Here is a 15,079-nt window from a genome sequence, read left to right on the forward strand (position 1 = left end):
GTTTGGTATGGCACTGGTTGACTTTGCCTAGGACACCACGCAATGCAAAACTTTTTTTTGTTTTTGTTTCACCTTATTTCTAAACAGGTAAGCCAATTGAGAACTAGTTCTAACAGTGACAACCTGGCCAAAGGCATAACGATTTCCAGACATCACTAATTTACCAATAAGTACAATCGAAAACACAATGTACTGAAACCAGACAAAGCTATAGTCCAATTTTTACGTGTGACGGTCAAGGCTGTATGCACATTCTGTTGAAAATGTCGCACGCTTAGTGAGAATGAACACATTTGATTAATTTAGCTAGAAGCCCAGGTAGTTATGCTTGTGGCGTGAAAACCTCAGCAATAATTTGAAAGTGGTCTGCTCATTTCGGGATTTGGGGGAGTGAGAAAAATCTTCCGGTAATTTCTATTCCATAAAAAAATATAGGCGTTAATGCCTTAGAAGGAATACATTACTACAATAAGTGTGTAGGTAGCTGGATGAGTAAACCTCAGTATTTGTCTTCATGTTCCTGACCATTTGAGACTTTGGAGCTCAGGTTTGCTTCTGTTCAAACCTTTGGCCATGTTGTAATTTCTTTTCTAATATACCTTGAATTTCATTGACACAGCACCATCTTCACGCTGACAGGCCCCAATAGCAGATTCCAAAAGCCAACAAAACCTGGAATCAAGACTAGACCCAAGAGGAGGCATAGCTGTTAGGCCTGCACAAACGTGTTAAAACACCCGTCTATCCAGTTGTCCCAATAGTTCTGGTGTCTTTGTATATACGTATATGTGTAACATACTTTTTCCCCCTCCAGACCCTTTCCGTGAGCAAAGTATCCAGAGGAGCCGAACCTGTTACCATGCGTACCATCCAGACCGTAGAGAACCAGGTTCCCATGCTGAGGGAGAACATCGTTAGAGCAGCCTTCACCAGGAGAACAATGGCTGTATCCAGTCTGAATAGGAACAACCACTGTCCCCGTCACAGGCCCTTTCACAGCCCGCATCACAGCCACACTCCCTATCACACCCCACGACAAACTCCCAGAAGAACCCCGTACTACAATCCCCGCCACACCCCACGTCAAACGCCCCGCCTCAGTCCCGGCCGTACGCCCCGCCTCAGTCCCGGCCGTACGCCCCGCCTCAGTCCCGGCCGTACGCCCCGCCTCAGTCCCGGCCGTACGCCCCGCCTCAGTCCCGGCCGTACGCCCCGCCTCAGTCCCGGCCGTACGCCCCGCCTCAGTCCCGGCCGTACGCCCCGCCTCAGTCCCTGTCGAACTCCCTATCAAACCCCCTACCTCACACCTTATCAAACCCCCTACCACAGCTCTTATCAAACCCCCTACCACAGCCACTTAACCCGTCATAGCGACACTCCCGTCTACAGCCCCCTCGACCTGAAGCCCCAGCAATACCCCAGTCAACTGCCTCAGCCCCACAACAACGGTCCCCTCTACAGCCCTTACTTCGACATGAAGCCCCAGCAATACCCCAGTCAACTGCCTCAGCCCCGCAACAACACTCCCCTCTACAGCCCCTACCTCGACAAGATGCCCCAGCAATACCCCAGTCAACTGCCTCAGCCCCGCAACAACACTCCCCTCTACAGCCCCTACCTCGACAAGATGCCCCAGCAATACCCCAGTCAACTGCCTCAGCCCTGTACCAACAGTCCCCTCTACAGCCTTCGTTTCAGCCTGGAGCCCCACCAGAGTCCGTCTCCCCCGGAGCCATGCTCTTCCCTTCCCTGGCCGCGTGCACAGTGCAGGCAGCAGACGGGGAGCTCCACTGAGCATGTCTGCAAAAAACCTGTTTTCACTGAGCCAATCCCCGTGGTCCCCACGGGCTCCTCCCCCTCTTGCTTGTCCTCCAGAAACGTCAGGCTCTGCTCATTGTGCTGGGGCCCAGATGGATGGGGAGAGAGGGAGAGAAATCAGGCGCACCAGTGTGATGGAGGAGGGGGAGCACAAGAGCAGAGGAGAGAGCATGCGCAGGGACGAGAGAAAGAGCAGGCACAGGGAGGAGGGGGAGAAAGGAAGCAGGCACGGGGAGGAGTGGGAGGGAAGGCGCAGGCGTACGTCTCCTCAGCATCGTTGCTCCTCTCGTCGTCGTCGTCACCGGAAAGCAGCAGCATCGACCCACCATCCCCAGACACAGCCTCGCAGAAACCACGGAGACGGCTCAGCGGCAGAGAAAACCGCAGCGCTCACGGAAGGTGGCATGGCTTTAGTCTCAGCGCCCGGGTCAAAGAGAAGTGGAGGCTGAGATCCGTCGCCATGGGAAACCAGGAGGGGAAGCAGAAGAAGGGGAAGGAGGGGGAAGGATGCGGACAGAGCGCGGCGGACGATCCGATCGGCGGGCCCCGCGAAACGGACGGCACGATGAGAGGTCTTCACAACGGCAAGAAATCCCAGGGAAAACCGTGCCGAGCGGAGGAGAAGATGAAGCGGAAGAAGGAGAAGGAGTCCCGGTCCTCCATGTTCTCCATCCGGAAGAGGAAGACCCTGAAGGGGAAGGGCTCGACCGGAGGCTCCAGGGAGGATGTCCTGTCCTCCCAGAATGAGCTGGACTCGGCTCACTCCATCAGCACCAAAACGCCAGACCTGTCTCTGTCGGCGGACGAGCTGGGCCAGTCGGACACAGAGGGGCCGCCGGAGCATGCCGGCCGCGGTAGTCGCGGCGTCATGACAGCGAGCGAGCCGCCCGCAGCGAGGACTCGAGCTGACCCGGACAAGCGGGAAGAGGAGGACGGACAAAGGAAGAAGAGCAGCTCCGGATCGGACACGGATATCTATAGCTTTCATTCGGCTGCGGAGCAAGAGGATCTGCTCGCTGACATCCAGCAGGCAATTAGACTACAGCGGGGGGTGATTATCTCCACCGCTGAGCTGAGTGAGGAGCTGGGTTGGGGTGAGGGGTGGAGGAAACCAAGCCCCGACGAGGCTAGAGCTACGCCCAGCCCCCCTGAACAGAGCCCTCCCGAGCCTCAAACTGCCCCGGAGGCGGCCCCTGTCACTCGCCGGGAGAACGGCCTGCTTTCCAAACTGCGCCTGTCCCTGGATGGGCCGCAGGAGGAGGAGGAGGCAGAGGAGGAGGTGGAGACAAAAGCCCCCTCCGCTACCGGGGAGCTAAACGGGGAGCCGAAAGGGGCTGAAACGGAAACGGCCCTTTGTGCCTCCTCCTCTTGGACAAAGGGGGCACTGGAGGAGGTATTGAGCCGCCACGAGGAGAACGGTGACAGTCAGCCCCTGTCTCACCCCCCTACCGCCAAGACCGTTACCAAGACGACCAGCGCTACCAGCTTCCCAGACCTCACAGCCTCTTTCGAGAGCGCCGTAGAGTCTCCCCTCAGAGAGAAGGAGGTGTTGGAGGAGGTGGAGGAAGCGGAGGAGGTGCAAGAGGAGGACCTGGACATGGCTCCCCTGTCCGCTGACAGCCTCAGTCACAGCGAGGCGACGACCAGCCACGAGGACCTGTGTCCGAGTGCCGGCAGCACCTCTGAGGCCGAGGGGAGGGTGAGGGCCTGGGTTGGCGCCGGACTGGGGGCCGCGGTCAGCGCCGAGTCCCTGGAGTGTCTTGACCGGGGCGACCCGAGCTGCTCGGAGACGGCCGACGACCCCCTGGTCCACCGGCGGAGGAGGAGCAGCGTCTTCTCCAAATGGCCGTCTCAGGAGAGCCCATGTCTGGCCACGCGCTTCTTCAAGTCCAGCCGCTCCTCCGCCGTCCCCTCCCCCAACCGCTCCTCCGCAGGTTCCAGCCCCGTGGTCAAACCCTACCCTCCCATCTTCCCTACCTACATCAAGACCACCACCCGACAGCTGTCTGGCTCTGCCTCCCCATGCCCCTCGCCCTCCCAGAGTCCCCTGTTCCGTAGGCGATGCCACAACCTGGGCCACCGCACGGAGAAGCGCCGGGCCAGGCGGGAGCGCTCCCACAGCATCGCCGGGCTCCTCAGCCGGTCTGCGGACTGGACCGAGGAGCTGGCGAGGGGGCGGCCTGCCAAGGCTGGGTCTGCAGACTTTTTGGAGGGTTACGGCGGGTCAGAGGACAGGCTGAGGGGTGGCAGTCAATCCCTGTTCGCCACGCGGAGGTCCTCCTGTGGTCAGGTGTCCACCTGCAGCTTCCATGATGTCTTCACTGGTGAGTTGTTGTTGTTGTTGTTGTTGCTGCTGCTGCTGTCTGCATCCTAGCTGTTCTGTAAAAAAAAGCACAGTGTAGGCAGAGCAGATGTTTGTTTGTTCGCCTCCCTGCCTTTGTCCTTGTGTTGCCTGCTGCACATTTTGAAGTTTCAGTTTCATACAGACGTAACTGTCAAGTTGCCTATCAGCCCGTTACCACCTCATCTCAATCAGCATTACCGGATCCAGTCGTCTTTAGTAGCCATCTGTAATCAGACTAGTCTTATTTTGGTCACTATCATTTTGTTTCCGCTCTGAACACTGAATTTGAGTTTATCTTAACGTTTCTACATTTCAGATTTAGTATTGTTAGGTATTTGGCACTGACAGTTGATGTTCATTGCATCTCTATGTACTTAGCATAAACAAATACCAGTGGCTGTTGTGTGTTCCGGTCAGTTGGCAGAAAGGGACTCTCCAATTCAATGTTGTTTTTGTTTACAGTCTTTAGCTGCTAGTTAGAGGGTCATTTTATCAGCTAGCTACTAGCTCAAACTGGTCTCAGGGTAATTTGTGTGATGTTAAGATGCATACAGTGTGTCACTTAAATGTATAATATGTTAGAGACTTGCAAAAACATCCTATGACCTCTCCAGGAGGTGTGGTTTTCAAGCTTGGCTGTTTCCCAAAAAACGTTTGTTTATATAGGGCCCATAGCGGAGTGCACTATAGGCTCGAGGGTGCCATTTTGGATACAACCCTAGTCCCCCTTGGAGGGCAGGCTATTTGGCATTGAGAAAGCTTGAGGGGCAGTTTTTATTTTTGGATACAACACCAATACTTGATTCAAACACAAATAGTGTACACCCGGCACGCTGCTTCACTCAGTCAGGAGCGTTTGGGGCGGCTTTTTACCCCAGGGAACAGTAGACCCGCCAATGCATGATGAGTAAACGGTCATTATGAAGTGCTTCCCGGTCTTTCCTCCAAGCCACCTTACCCTCCTCATAGAAATCATACATAGGATTTAAAATGCATTAGACCTCCAGCTGGAACAGAATGCTAAAGGTTGAGATGCTTGTTTGTTGTGGCTGGATAGCGTGCTAGCTGGATGCCCTAAGGTGGTACATGCATGGCGCGCACATTCACTCTGCTGTACAGTACGTGGCCTTGTCAGTAACTGGGAAAGAGTGACTGAATGCCCCGAATATGTCAGGGTTTGAAATGTGGCTCCAGTGGGAGTTACTGATGTTGGTCCCGGCTGGGTCACGGTGAATCAAGTCGGCCCAACGGATCCCCTGGTTTTAAATGAGTCGAGCCAGGTGGCAATGGAATGGTCATGTTCTGAACATGGCTGAAGCCATTACTCTGGTGTGTCTTCATGTTCATCACTTGCTTTCTGCAGGGTCAGTCTGGATCCCACTGTCAGAGAAAGAGAAATGCCGCTCCAGGGCTTTTTCAGGTTTGGGATGTAAATGATTCACTCAGGTGACATTGGCTTGTTAACAAGATATCGCTCTGTTGGATAAATGTTCATCCTGTTTTGGATAGAAATTAAAGCCATTACTGTACTGGACATCTGTCACGCCCTTGTTCATGTTCCACTAAAGAGCTTGGTGGAGATTTTGTTTGGCCTGTATGTTGGCAAATGGAGAGCAGGCAGATAACTAAAAAGCAGTGTTTCCATTTAAATTAATTTAATATTTAGCTTGAGCGGTAATCTGTAGCCAATGTTTTTTTTCCCGGAGTGTCAAACTGCACGGACACACTCGCACAAATACACACTTTCTATGAGCTGTTGTCTGTGGCTGTTGGATTGTTTATTTTGTGTGTGTTTCTCTGGGTGTGTGTCACTGGCATCTCCATTGTGACGTGTGTGTGTGTGTGGTGAGGGGGGTGTTAGACAGCATGCTGCATTACATCAATAGGAATAACAAGCCTCTTGGACACTCTCTGCCTGCCGGCTCCGCCCTCCCTCCCTCTCTCCCCCTCCCTCCCTCTCTCTAGCCTCTGTCTGCATGATGCAATGCAGGCTTCTACTGTAGCGCGGAAACTGTTTATCAACAGCACTTTTTACTTTAGAATGGCAGCTTCGATTGCCCTGGAAGAAACCTGGCTGACAGAACAGCACTGGGCAGCGTTCTGCACTTCCTCACCGTGGGCTATACCTTATGCCCCTTTTCTGATCATCTGAGGGGGAAACAACGGTGGCTTCATGTGACGCCCTGGAGAGACTAATGCATGAAGCACTTGACTGGTGAATTTGTCAACTGCTGTTAGTTAAACCAAGCTTGATAAATGAGAGCATTTGTGACAGACTGGGGAGTTTGTAATTACTCTGATTTGGTTACATGATTAATTTACTCATCCGTGTATCCCGGGAGGGTAATCGTCTCTGATCCAGTGGCATGCTGTGGTTCGTCATAATGGCTCCAGGTTGACCGTGTCCGTGTCAAGATGTTACTTCCTGACTGAGCTAACAGTTCATGAGCTGCTCTGTGACCACCCTCTAAAACAGCGCTGTTTTCCCTCTTAATCTGTTTCCAGTTTTACCCAGAGCCCAATGTGCTGGTCGTTCGTAACTAATCACTAACCTCGATTCAACAGTCAACGACCGAAGAATATTCATTTGGTTTTTGGTAAGGCGTTAGACTTCTGCTCTCTAATATTATGACTGTAGACCTCTCTAATCCTGTCTAGCTACGACGGTCCAATCTCAACCCCTTTGCCGTCAAGCTCTTTTCACTTTAATCCTCAGAGAGGCGTGAGGAGTGCTCCAGCTTCTTAAGCAGTGGCTCACTCCAAAACACTGCCTTCCCCACAGTGGGATTTACAGAAGTGACATGCCAAACGCAGCAGTGGATTCATTAGGGCTTATCCTTAAACACTCCCTATTCTAATTGTCCTGTGCCTGTTCTGCATGATAACGTGTCCGTCTGAGCGGAGCCAATCAAATCTGTGGCGGTCAGTGATGACGTGATGACCGTGCCATAGTTAGGAGGCCGTTGAATCAGCGCTCTTCATTGGCCTTATTAACACTCCCGAATGGGCTCACTATTGTCCATGTGGTGCCCTACTCTCAACCAGAGCCCTGGTCCTGTAAATAGGGTGCCGTTTAAGACTGACCGTAGACAAACAGCAGGGAGGTTATGAGGCCATTTATCATTGCTCTCCATTTGTGGCCTATTGACAGATTAACCCAATGGAGCGGCGGTAATAGAATTAGGCCAGTTGGTTCGGTGGTCAAACGACACAGCCGTGGAACTACACCGCCCGACTCCTAAATGACTGCCAGTGTATGCTTGACCAGGGCCCAGCGCCACAGGGAACTGCTGAACTGTTAGTGCGCGATGTAGAAGATGGGGTGTGATTTGGGAGGCTGGCCGAACAGTGCCACTAATGGGCTTTACTAGAGCCGACTCTCTTGATTCACCTTCCTTGTGAAACTGACCGGTGTTTCTCCTGAAGCAGTGCCAGCGTGCGGACGCCTGCCATGCTTTCTCAGATACACAGCCTTTAGAAAGTCTACACACCCTTGGAGCTTTACCCCGTTTTGTCATTTCACTGGATCCATGTTACATGAATGTAATTTAATTTCACAATAATACAAACGAGTGTGGACTGTATGGTGTGTATGTAAACGGAACAAGAATAATCACTTTAAATGCACGAAACCCGGCTTTGACATGACAACATTTGACAATATTCCACAGGGTGTGGACTTTCTATAGGTAATGTATGTACCTCCTGTCTTCACCCAAATCCTAAACTCCTCTAGTTGTTGTAAAGAAGCGTCACCTTCAGACATTCATTAATCCGTATGTCATGTGGATTTTGTACCATTGGAGGAGAGAGTCATCCAGATGATTATAACTCACTCCCGGAGTTAAAGATGGGGCTGGAAATTCGCTAAGCACTTGTTATTCAATGCAGAGGATCTAGAGAGTTTCACTGGGGGTCTGGAACACATGCAGACACACACGCGTCACCACCACCACCCAGAGATACTCATGACGTGAGCAGACGCTACAATAGAATGCTTTAATTGGGTGCTTTGAGTGGGATGCTAAGCTGTTTGTACATTTCTATTAAGCTGTGACAGTTTTGTTTGATTTCACTGTGAGTTGAAGCAAGGCAGTTAGATCAGTGCTGCTGTGTAGGTGTGTGGGCGTGTCTGTCCCCATGGGCGTGGACACACTTTGCCAATCAAAAGGCTTTGTTATTGAACAATACATTGTACATTTCTAAAACTTTCTTATTAATATTGGATGTATTTTAATTAAATGTGATACAGTAAAAACTGGCTTGTCTGTAACTATTCTGAACTCTTTTTAATGTGGTTGTTTTATGAGGATCCCAGGAAGAGTAGCTGCTGGATGTGCGATAGCTTATCTAAATAAACAGTTAACATGCTGGATTTTGGCAGACATACTGATGGTTGGAAAGTGTAGGGCAAGCCCTGTTGGAGAAGCTGTTCATGCTGCAGGCGGATGCTGCATATTATAACTAGATAAATGTCACCTGTAATGGCGCTGATGTATTCTGCTATATAACTGTTATTTTACTGTGTCTTTGTAACTCTAGGGCGCACCCTGTTGGAGAAGCTGTTCCTGCAGCAGGAGGATGCCCAGCCAGAGGAGGCTGAGAAGCTGTGTTCCAGGATCCTGGCGATGGGTCTCCTCCTCCCCTTCACAGACTGTTTCCGAGAGACCTACGGAGGATCCAACCCACAACTTGCTGCACCATGCAAGTTCCACGTAAGTCTAAACGCCATTTTTGCCGTACCGCGTAAGCGGTGCCGACTAAGAAGAGCGAATGTCTCTGACTGACTGACTAACCCTTGTTAAATAGCGTAGTGGTTAGAGAAGCGGGCTTGTGAACTATAGTTCCCGAGTTTGTATCTCCTCGCAGGCGAAGCGAAGTACGCATTGTGAATTATTCTGTATTGGCGAAAACTTCACTGGCTAAAACCGAAACCTGAAACTGTATACGGTTATATTGGGACTGTTTCTGGCATGGAAAAGTTCATCTTCAGTCTCGCTTCAAATTGCTCAATTCTTATGATAATTCCTAGGAAGTTAGTAGATACTAGTAAGCCTATTACTGGCTAATAGGCTGTTTAAACGGCTTTTGGCAAAAACAATACAGTTCATAGACGCTATTTGTGGTGGAGGTAAACTTAATAAGAAACATTAGTCAGTTTGACACCATCCTCAATGGAGTTTAGCAACTGCTGAAACGTGTAATGATGTGGCGTAGTGGTTAAAGACAGTGCCTCTCATGTGGAAGACCTAAGTTCAAATCTATTAAGAGCGACGACATTCATTAATTATTTCTGGTAGATTCCACGATTCTCTCGTCTTTTCACGTGATGGAAAAAGTTAGTTATCGTCGCCTTTATTGATAGTTATTGTATAAATGTCATTCACGAATGAAAGAAAAAAGTACGTTCTTATGCCATGAAATGAAATGGCTTTGGCAGACTCGCTAGCAATTTCTCAATTCTTATGACTATTCCAGTAAGTTTGTAGATACCGGTAAAGCTTATTATTGGCTAATACGCTGTTAAAACGGCCAGTGACACAAACAGTACACATTAAGAAACGTTAGTCAGTTTAACTGTATCAATATCATTCACGAATTGCCAATTAACTATTAAAACGGCCAGTGGAAAAAGAGGGTTTGTTCAGGATAGAGACGAGGCTATACTGTCATCCAGTAATTGTATAGGTACGTGGTGTAGTGGTTAACGACAACGCCTTTCACGTGGGCGACCCGGGGTTCGTATCTCAAGGTGGCAACATTTTCTATTGCGGGCCGGCTGAACTAGGCTTGGCTGGCTTCTTGTTTCTTTAATTCTACTGCTCAGCTTTCTCTCTCCACCTTCTGTTACCCCCCTTCATCTCTCGCCTGTACCCTGAGGATATTTGCGTGATATCGTTCTCTTGGATGGTCTGATTTAATATAATAATTTGAACTAAACAATTACATTTCACGTTAACATTCTGAAATCAGGCTACCTGGTGGGACTTGGAGTTGATTATTAGTTGGTTCTGAATAATATATGGCTTCTTCAAAGAGCTTTTTTAGGGAGGCACTCTGACTCACCCTCACCATCTGCCAAATGTTTTGGATAGGATGTGGACTACATTTCCCAGCAGTCTTTGCCTGTCTGAGTCACTGCTATGTGAGCAGCAACATCATTGTGGATGTTCTTCCCCAGTCTGCTGCGATCCTCTGTTGCCATTGGTTACGGCAGCTGCTTTGGCCGTCTAATCATGAAAGTGGCTGGGGGTATTGTTTTGGATGTATCAATGTTTTGTGTTGATGTGATCTGGGCTCTCTCAAACTGTGCTAATGTCTCAGCTGGTTCACTTTTAAATCAGAAGTGTCCTTAAACCCGTTCCTGCAGTGGGGTAAGTTCAGAAATGCTCAGTCGGTTTTTACTCCCCTCTATTGATTGGCCCTCATCCTCGCAACATTTAGCCAAGCAATGATGCAGATATTTTATACCAATTGTTTTTTGGAGACATAAAAGTAAAAGCAGAGCCCTCCTAATGGTGGTGCTAGGAGATTTTAATATAAATGTCTGGTAAATTTTATGTGATCATGCAGTGGGGTCACAGTGAACCTTGTGGTGATGCAGTGGGGTCACACTGAACCTTGTGGTGATGCAGTGGGGTCACAGTGAAGGTCATGACGGTGCAGTGTCACTGTGGAAGTAAGTCAGTGACTGGGGTCCAGCCTCGTTGAATATCTGCTCCGCTGTGTTGTGGTCAGTAACACAAACTGACACAGCTCTTCTTTGCTCCGCTGTGTTGTGGTCAGTAACAAACTGACACAGTTCTTCTTTGCTACGCTGTGTTGTGGTCAGTAACACAAACTGACACAGCTCTTCTTTGCTACGCTGTGTTGTGGTCAGTAACACAAACTGACACAGCTCTTCTTTGCTCCGCTGTGTTGTGGTCAGTAACAAACTGACACAGTTCTTCTTTGCTCCGCTGTGTTGTGGTCAGTAACACAAACTGACACCGCACTTCCCTGCTGTCGCCCCGCCTGTCTCCCAGAGGTAATACAGTCATGTCTGGGTTCAGATTATGTCCTGACACTTTGATCAGATCACAGGGCTGAGGCAGTCTGGAGCCAGCTGTGTTGCTCAGCAGAGGAGGACAGGGAAGCTTTGTCAAGCATTGGACATTAAATATATATATGACTGTCCTCCTCTCTCCATTTCTCAATCTCATCCTGCAGCAAAGCAGTGCAGAGAGAGAAGGAAGGGGGGGGGTAGCGAAGTGAGCAACGTCTTTACGCAACTCGATCCGACTGCAGGCTGGTTTCTGTCCAGTCACCCTCTCCTGTGACTAGCATTAAAGACTGCAAGGACAGCAGAAAAGGGAATTTGTCCGGAGTAACTGGGACCTGGGGATGCGGGGGTAGCGTTGCGGACCAGTTCGGAGCGGGGCTGCTGCGTCTGTTCCACCTACCATGGGAGGAAGTGTAGCAACAGGGAGTCTCCAGCTTTCTGGGCGTCGCTGCAGTTTAACGGAGGACTGTTGCACCATCGCAGGGAGCCTCAGCTTTACGGACCGGCTAATGGGAAACTTTGCCGGGTCAGCTGTAACTCCCCGCCTCAGTGGAGGAGCTGAGGACAGCAGAGATTGACCGTGACACCCGAGACAAAGGGCCAGACTTTTACGACCCCTGATGGATTTCTTGACGGTCTCCTTTCATTCCACGTGAGAGCTCAGCATTTCCCCCCGACTGTCCTGGTTATAATGGACTGCCTGACGGTTTAGGACCAGAGTGGTGGCTGGCGCCGGGGTCCAGACGCCGTGCTCCACCCGTCGACATGACCGAGAGGATGACGGCCCAGCCGGGGACATCCTCCTTGTCCGGCTGCGTTCCGCCTGCTCCCGTGGCCTCTGGATGTGTGGTTTTGTCCCAGGTGCCTGAGCTAGTCAGGGAACTGTTGACTGGCTGGGGGAGAGGGGAGGACAGGGAGAGGAGAGTGGACCTGGCCTGGCTCAAACTCAAACAGACTGTCCGAAGGAAATGCAGCCTGTTTGAGCACCTTCAGGTCAGCACGTTAGCGACGTCCGCTGGTCTCTGTCCCAATCCAAAATGGCAACCTGCTCTCTTGTGTAGTGCAGTGCTGTTGACCAGGGCCTATAGGGTGTCCGTGTGTTCTCTTCCTCAACAACCTCATGTTAGCCTACAATTTGCTTACAGCTATCTGTTCCTTAACATTTGTTTTAGCCTTCTATTAGCCTGCTGCTCTCTATGCCGTAAAACCCTTCAGTCATCCCACTGCTTTCAATTCCATAACATTTTCCTGTTAGCCTCCTGCTATCTATTCTATTCCATACCACTTTCCTGTTAGCCCCGGGCTGTCTATTCCATACCACTTTCCTGTTAGCCCCGGGCTGTCTATTCCATGACACCTTCCTGTTAGCCTCCTGTCAGCCTGCTTCTCTAAATGCTATGGATGTTTTTGTTAATACTGTTCATATAGGGTGTGCCGATAAGCCTGACAAAGTAAGTATTGTAAAGCTAATTAGGCAATTTTCTAGATATAGTTATCCCAAAATAAAACTTGCTAATTGATATCCCAAATCCTAAATTGTGAAGTTTCATGTGTCCTTGCACCCCGCTTTTGTCCTCCACCCCCCCACCCACAGCAAGACCAGCTGTACACCTGGGCAGCCGTCAGCCAGCCCCCCCACGCAATGGAGCATTTTGAGGGCCGGGCCCCGCTCCCTGGGCATCTGAAGACCCTGTGGCCCCCACCCAGACCTGGTGGCGATGATCGACCAGGCCTGAGGTACACCGAGGCAGGTAGGGGCTGTCACCGCCACAGGCATGTGCATGCTTTTCTGAATTAAAAATACTCTGAGTGCCTTCATAGTAGGTACCTCTGTAGGCCTGTGAGGCTTGGACGTGTGTGCAAACTCCTTTAATGAGTTTGACCAATGCTACATCTGTCCGAGTGTGTAGGGGTCTTTAAAACCTGGCGATGTGCGGTAAAAGCAGGTATGCCGTATGGTTAAATGACAACGGACTTGGATGCAAACTCCCCAGAATTCCAGTCAGCAACAACATTTGTGAAATTTGTGAATGTCATTTAATTTCGTATTTCTACCAACATTTTATGAATAAAGGAGATGTTCTAAAACCTCTGGTGTTTCCATACTGTGAACACCCTATCCAGTACTGTCCGATCTCCACAGAGATTTAAAAACTAGCAGGTAGCTAGAGTGCTCCCAACAATTCTATTGGTCTTTATTTTCTGTCTCTCGTTCTCCCTCATTTAATTGTAATTCTTGTTTCCTTCTTTGTTGCTCTCTTGCTGTCTTTTACTTTGACTCTGTCATTGTGTGTTTCACTTTCATTTTAACATTGTTCTCCAGCCAGGGTGACGCTGGTAGTTTGGCCTTTTGTCCCCTGCCAAATTTGTCTCCAGGCTGTAAGAGTTAAAATATGCAGTTTTGGGCCTCTTCTTTCATACCAGGGGTTCCATCTAGGTGGCTTGAAGTATTACTTGCATTTCCAACTTAACAAGTACTTATTCTGAATTGTACTGTGGAGTGTAGATGTGAAGAGTTGTTTCTAAATTGTATCTCTCACGCTTTATTCAATGCTTCATGTAGAGGAGGAGGAAGGTAGGTCAAGGTTTTTCCTATTGTTCATTTTAATGTGTTGAATTTTACCTTGGCTGATATTTTCCAGTCCAAGTCTGCTCTTTTGCACGTGGTTATTGTCAAAGTGCTCATCTGAATAGCGACAGGATGGGAGAAGATTGCGTAGAATTTGGCTCCATCTTCCTTTTAAATCACGTGCCTCATGATTTATAGTCTCTCACATGCTAAAAGGGGCAAGGTTGCGTAGCAACAGTGAGTCAGTGGTTAGGCAGGCGCCGATGGATTGAGATTCGGAGCACTGCTCTTCCTTCCCCAAGCACCCTGTTGCTCTTTCCTTACTGCAGTGGGCACCTTAATGAATGTGTGATCCCGGCAACAGTCCAGCCGGAAGAAATGCACATTTCCCTAACTACTGGCTGGGGAATTAGGCACGTTTGTGACGTAATTCCCTAGCCAGTGTGAATACTCCATTTGAGGTCTATCATTATACAAATGTCACTTTTTTTTGTCTTTAATGCTAATTTGAAGGCTTAAAGGTTACCGACCGTTAGGCTAACCATCCCGCTACGTATGCATCACTGTGCTGTTTTGTATATGCCCTTACAGAACACCAAGCAGCCATATTGGGCCTGAAACGGTTACAGAGAGAAGCGGTCAACGAACTTCAGGTCAGTGACATCATAGTCTTGAGTTTTCCCGGGGTCACGGGTCCTATGAATAGGAGCCTCACGACTGGCGCCCGTGGAGCATGTCCGCATGCCACGTTGGCACGGCAACAACGGTGGTCTAAGCCAATGGGGTGGTGGCAGGTTGTGTGTTATATTGTGGCCCCCTAGCGACTCCCTCTGGTGGGTTGGGGGACTTCACGCTAAGGGGTAGTCTGTCCAAGGTTTGTTTTTTTTCCCTGACGCCCCGGTTCTGCTGACGTCTGCTTTGAGTGGATGGTATGAATAGCGGAAAACGGTTCGGCGGGATTGTCTCGGGTGACTCGTTTCTTGTTCTTCGAAGTTCCGAGGCCCTTGGAAAGAAGAAAAAGGTTGTATATTCAATTGGACATCATCATCAAATCAGGAGGGAATGGGGATACCCTTCTGTATAATGTGTAACTGATGTAAGAACCATGCCATAATGCAGTAATTGCCTTGATCAGGTAGGAATAGCCTTTTAACTCGATTGCTGCTGCTAGTGAGTTTACCTTACTGGAAAGGTGACTTCGGTCTCAGTCTTTCTGTTTCGAGGGAATAGCGCTTCTCTTAAAGTTTACACCCGCACTGAACCAACTATTTTATTTGTGTGTTTTTGTCAGAATTATGGTCAAAAT

The 15,079-nt window shown here is 49.7% G+C and overlaps 1 protein-coding gene across 2 annotated transcripts in view; it reads left to right on the plus strand.

Moving 5' to 3' along the window:
• Positions 1 to 15,079, plus strand: part of fmn2b (formin 2b) — a 52,086-nt gene continuing 37,007 nt past the window's right edge. The window contains exons 1-6 of one of the 2 annotated variants that reach the window (XM_034292760.1): positions 1 to 87; positions 815 to 4,142; positions 8,705 to 8,877; positions 12,799 to 12,955; positions 13,768 to 13,779; positions 14,365 to 14,426. In XM_034292760.1, coding sequence (XP_034148651.1) covers positions 43 to 87; positions 815 to 4,142; positions 8,705 to 8,877; positions 12,799 to 12,955; positions 13,768 to 13,779; positions 14,365 to 14,426 — 3,777 coding nt within the window. In that variant the 5' untranslated portion in view covers positions 1 to 42. The remainder of the gene's footprint in view (positions 88 to 814; positions 4,143 to 8,704; positions 8,878 to 12,798; positions 12,956 to 13,767; positions 13,780 to 14,364; positions 14,427 to 15,079) is intronic. The other variant, XM_013134178.4, reaches the window with a different exon arrangement.

The sequence above is a fragment of the Esox lucius genome, chromosome 6, assembly GCF_011004845.1.
Source record: "Esox lucius isolate fEsoLuc1 chromosome 6, fEsoLuc1.pri, whole genome shotgun sequence".
Classification (NCBI taxonomy): domain Eukaryota; kingdom Metazoa; phylum Chordata; class Actinopteri; order Esociformes; family Esocidae; genus Esox; species Esox lucius.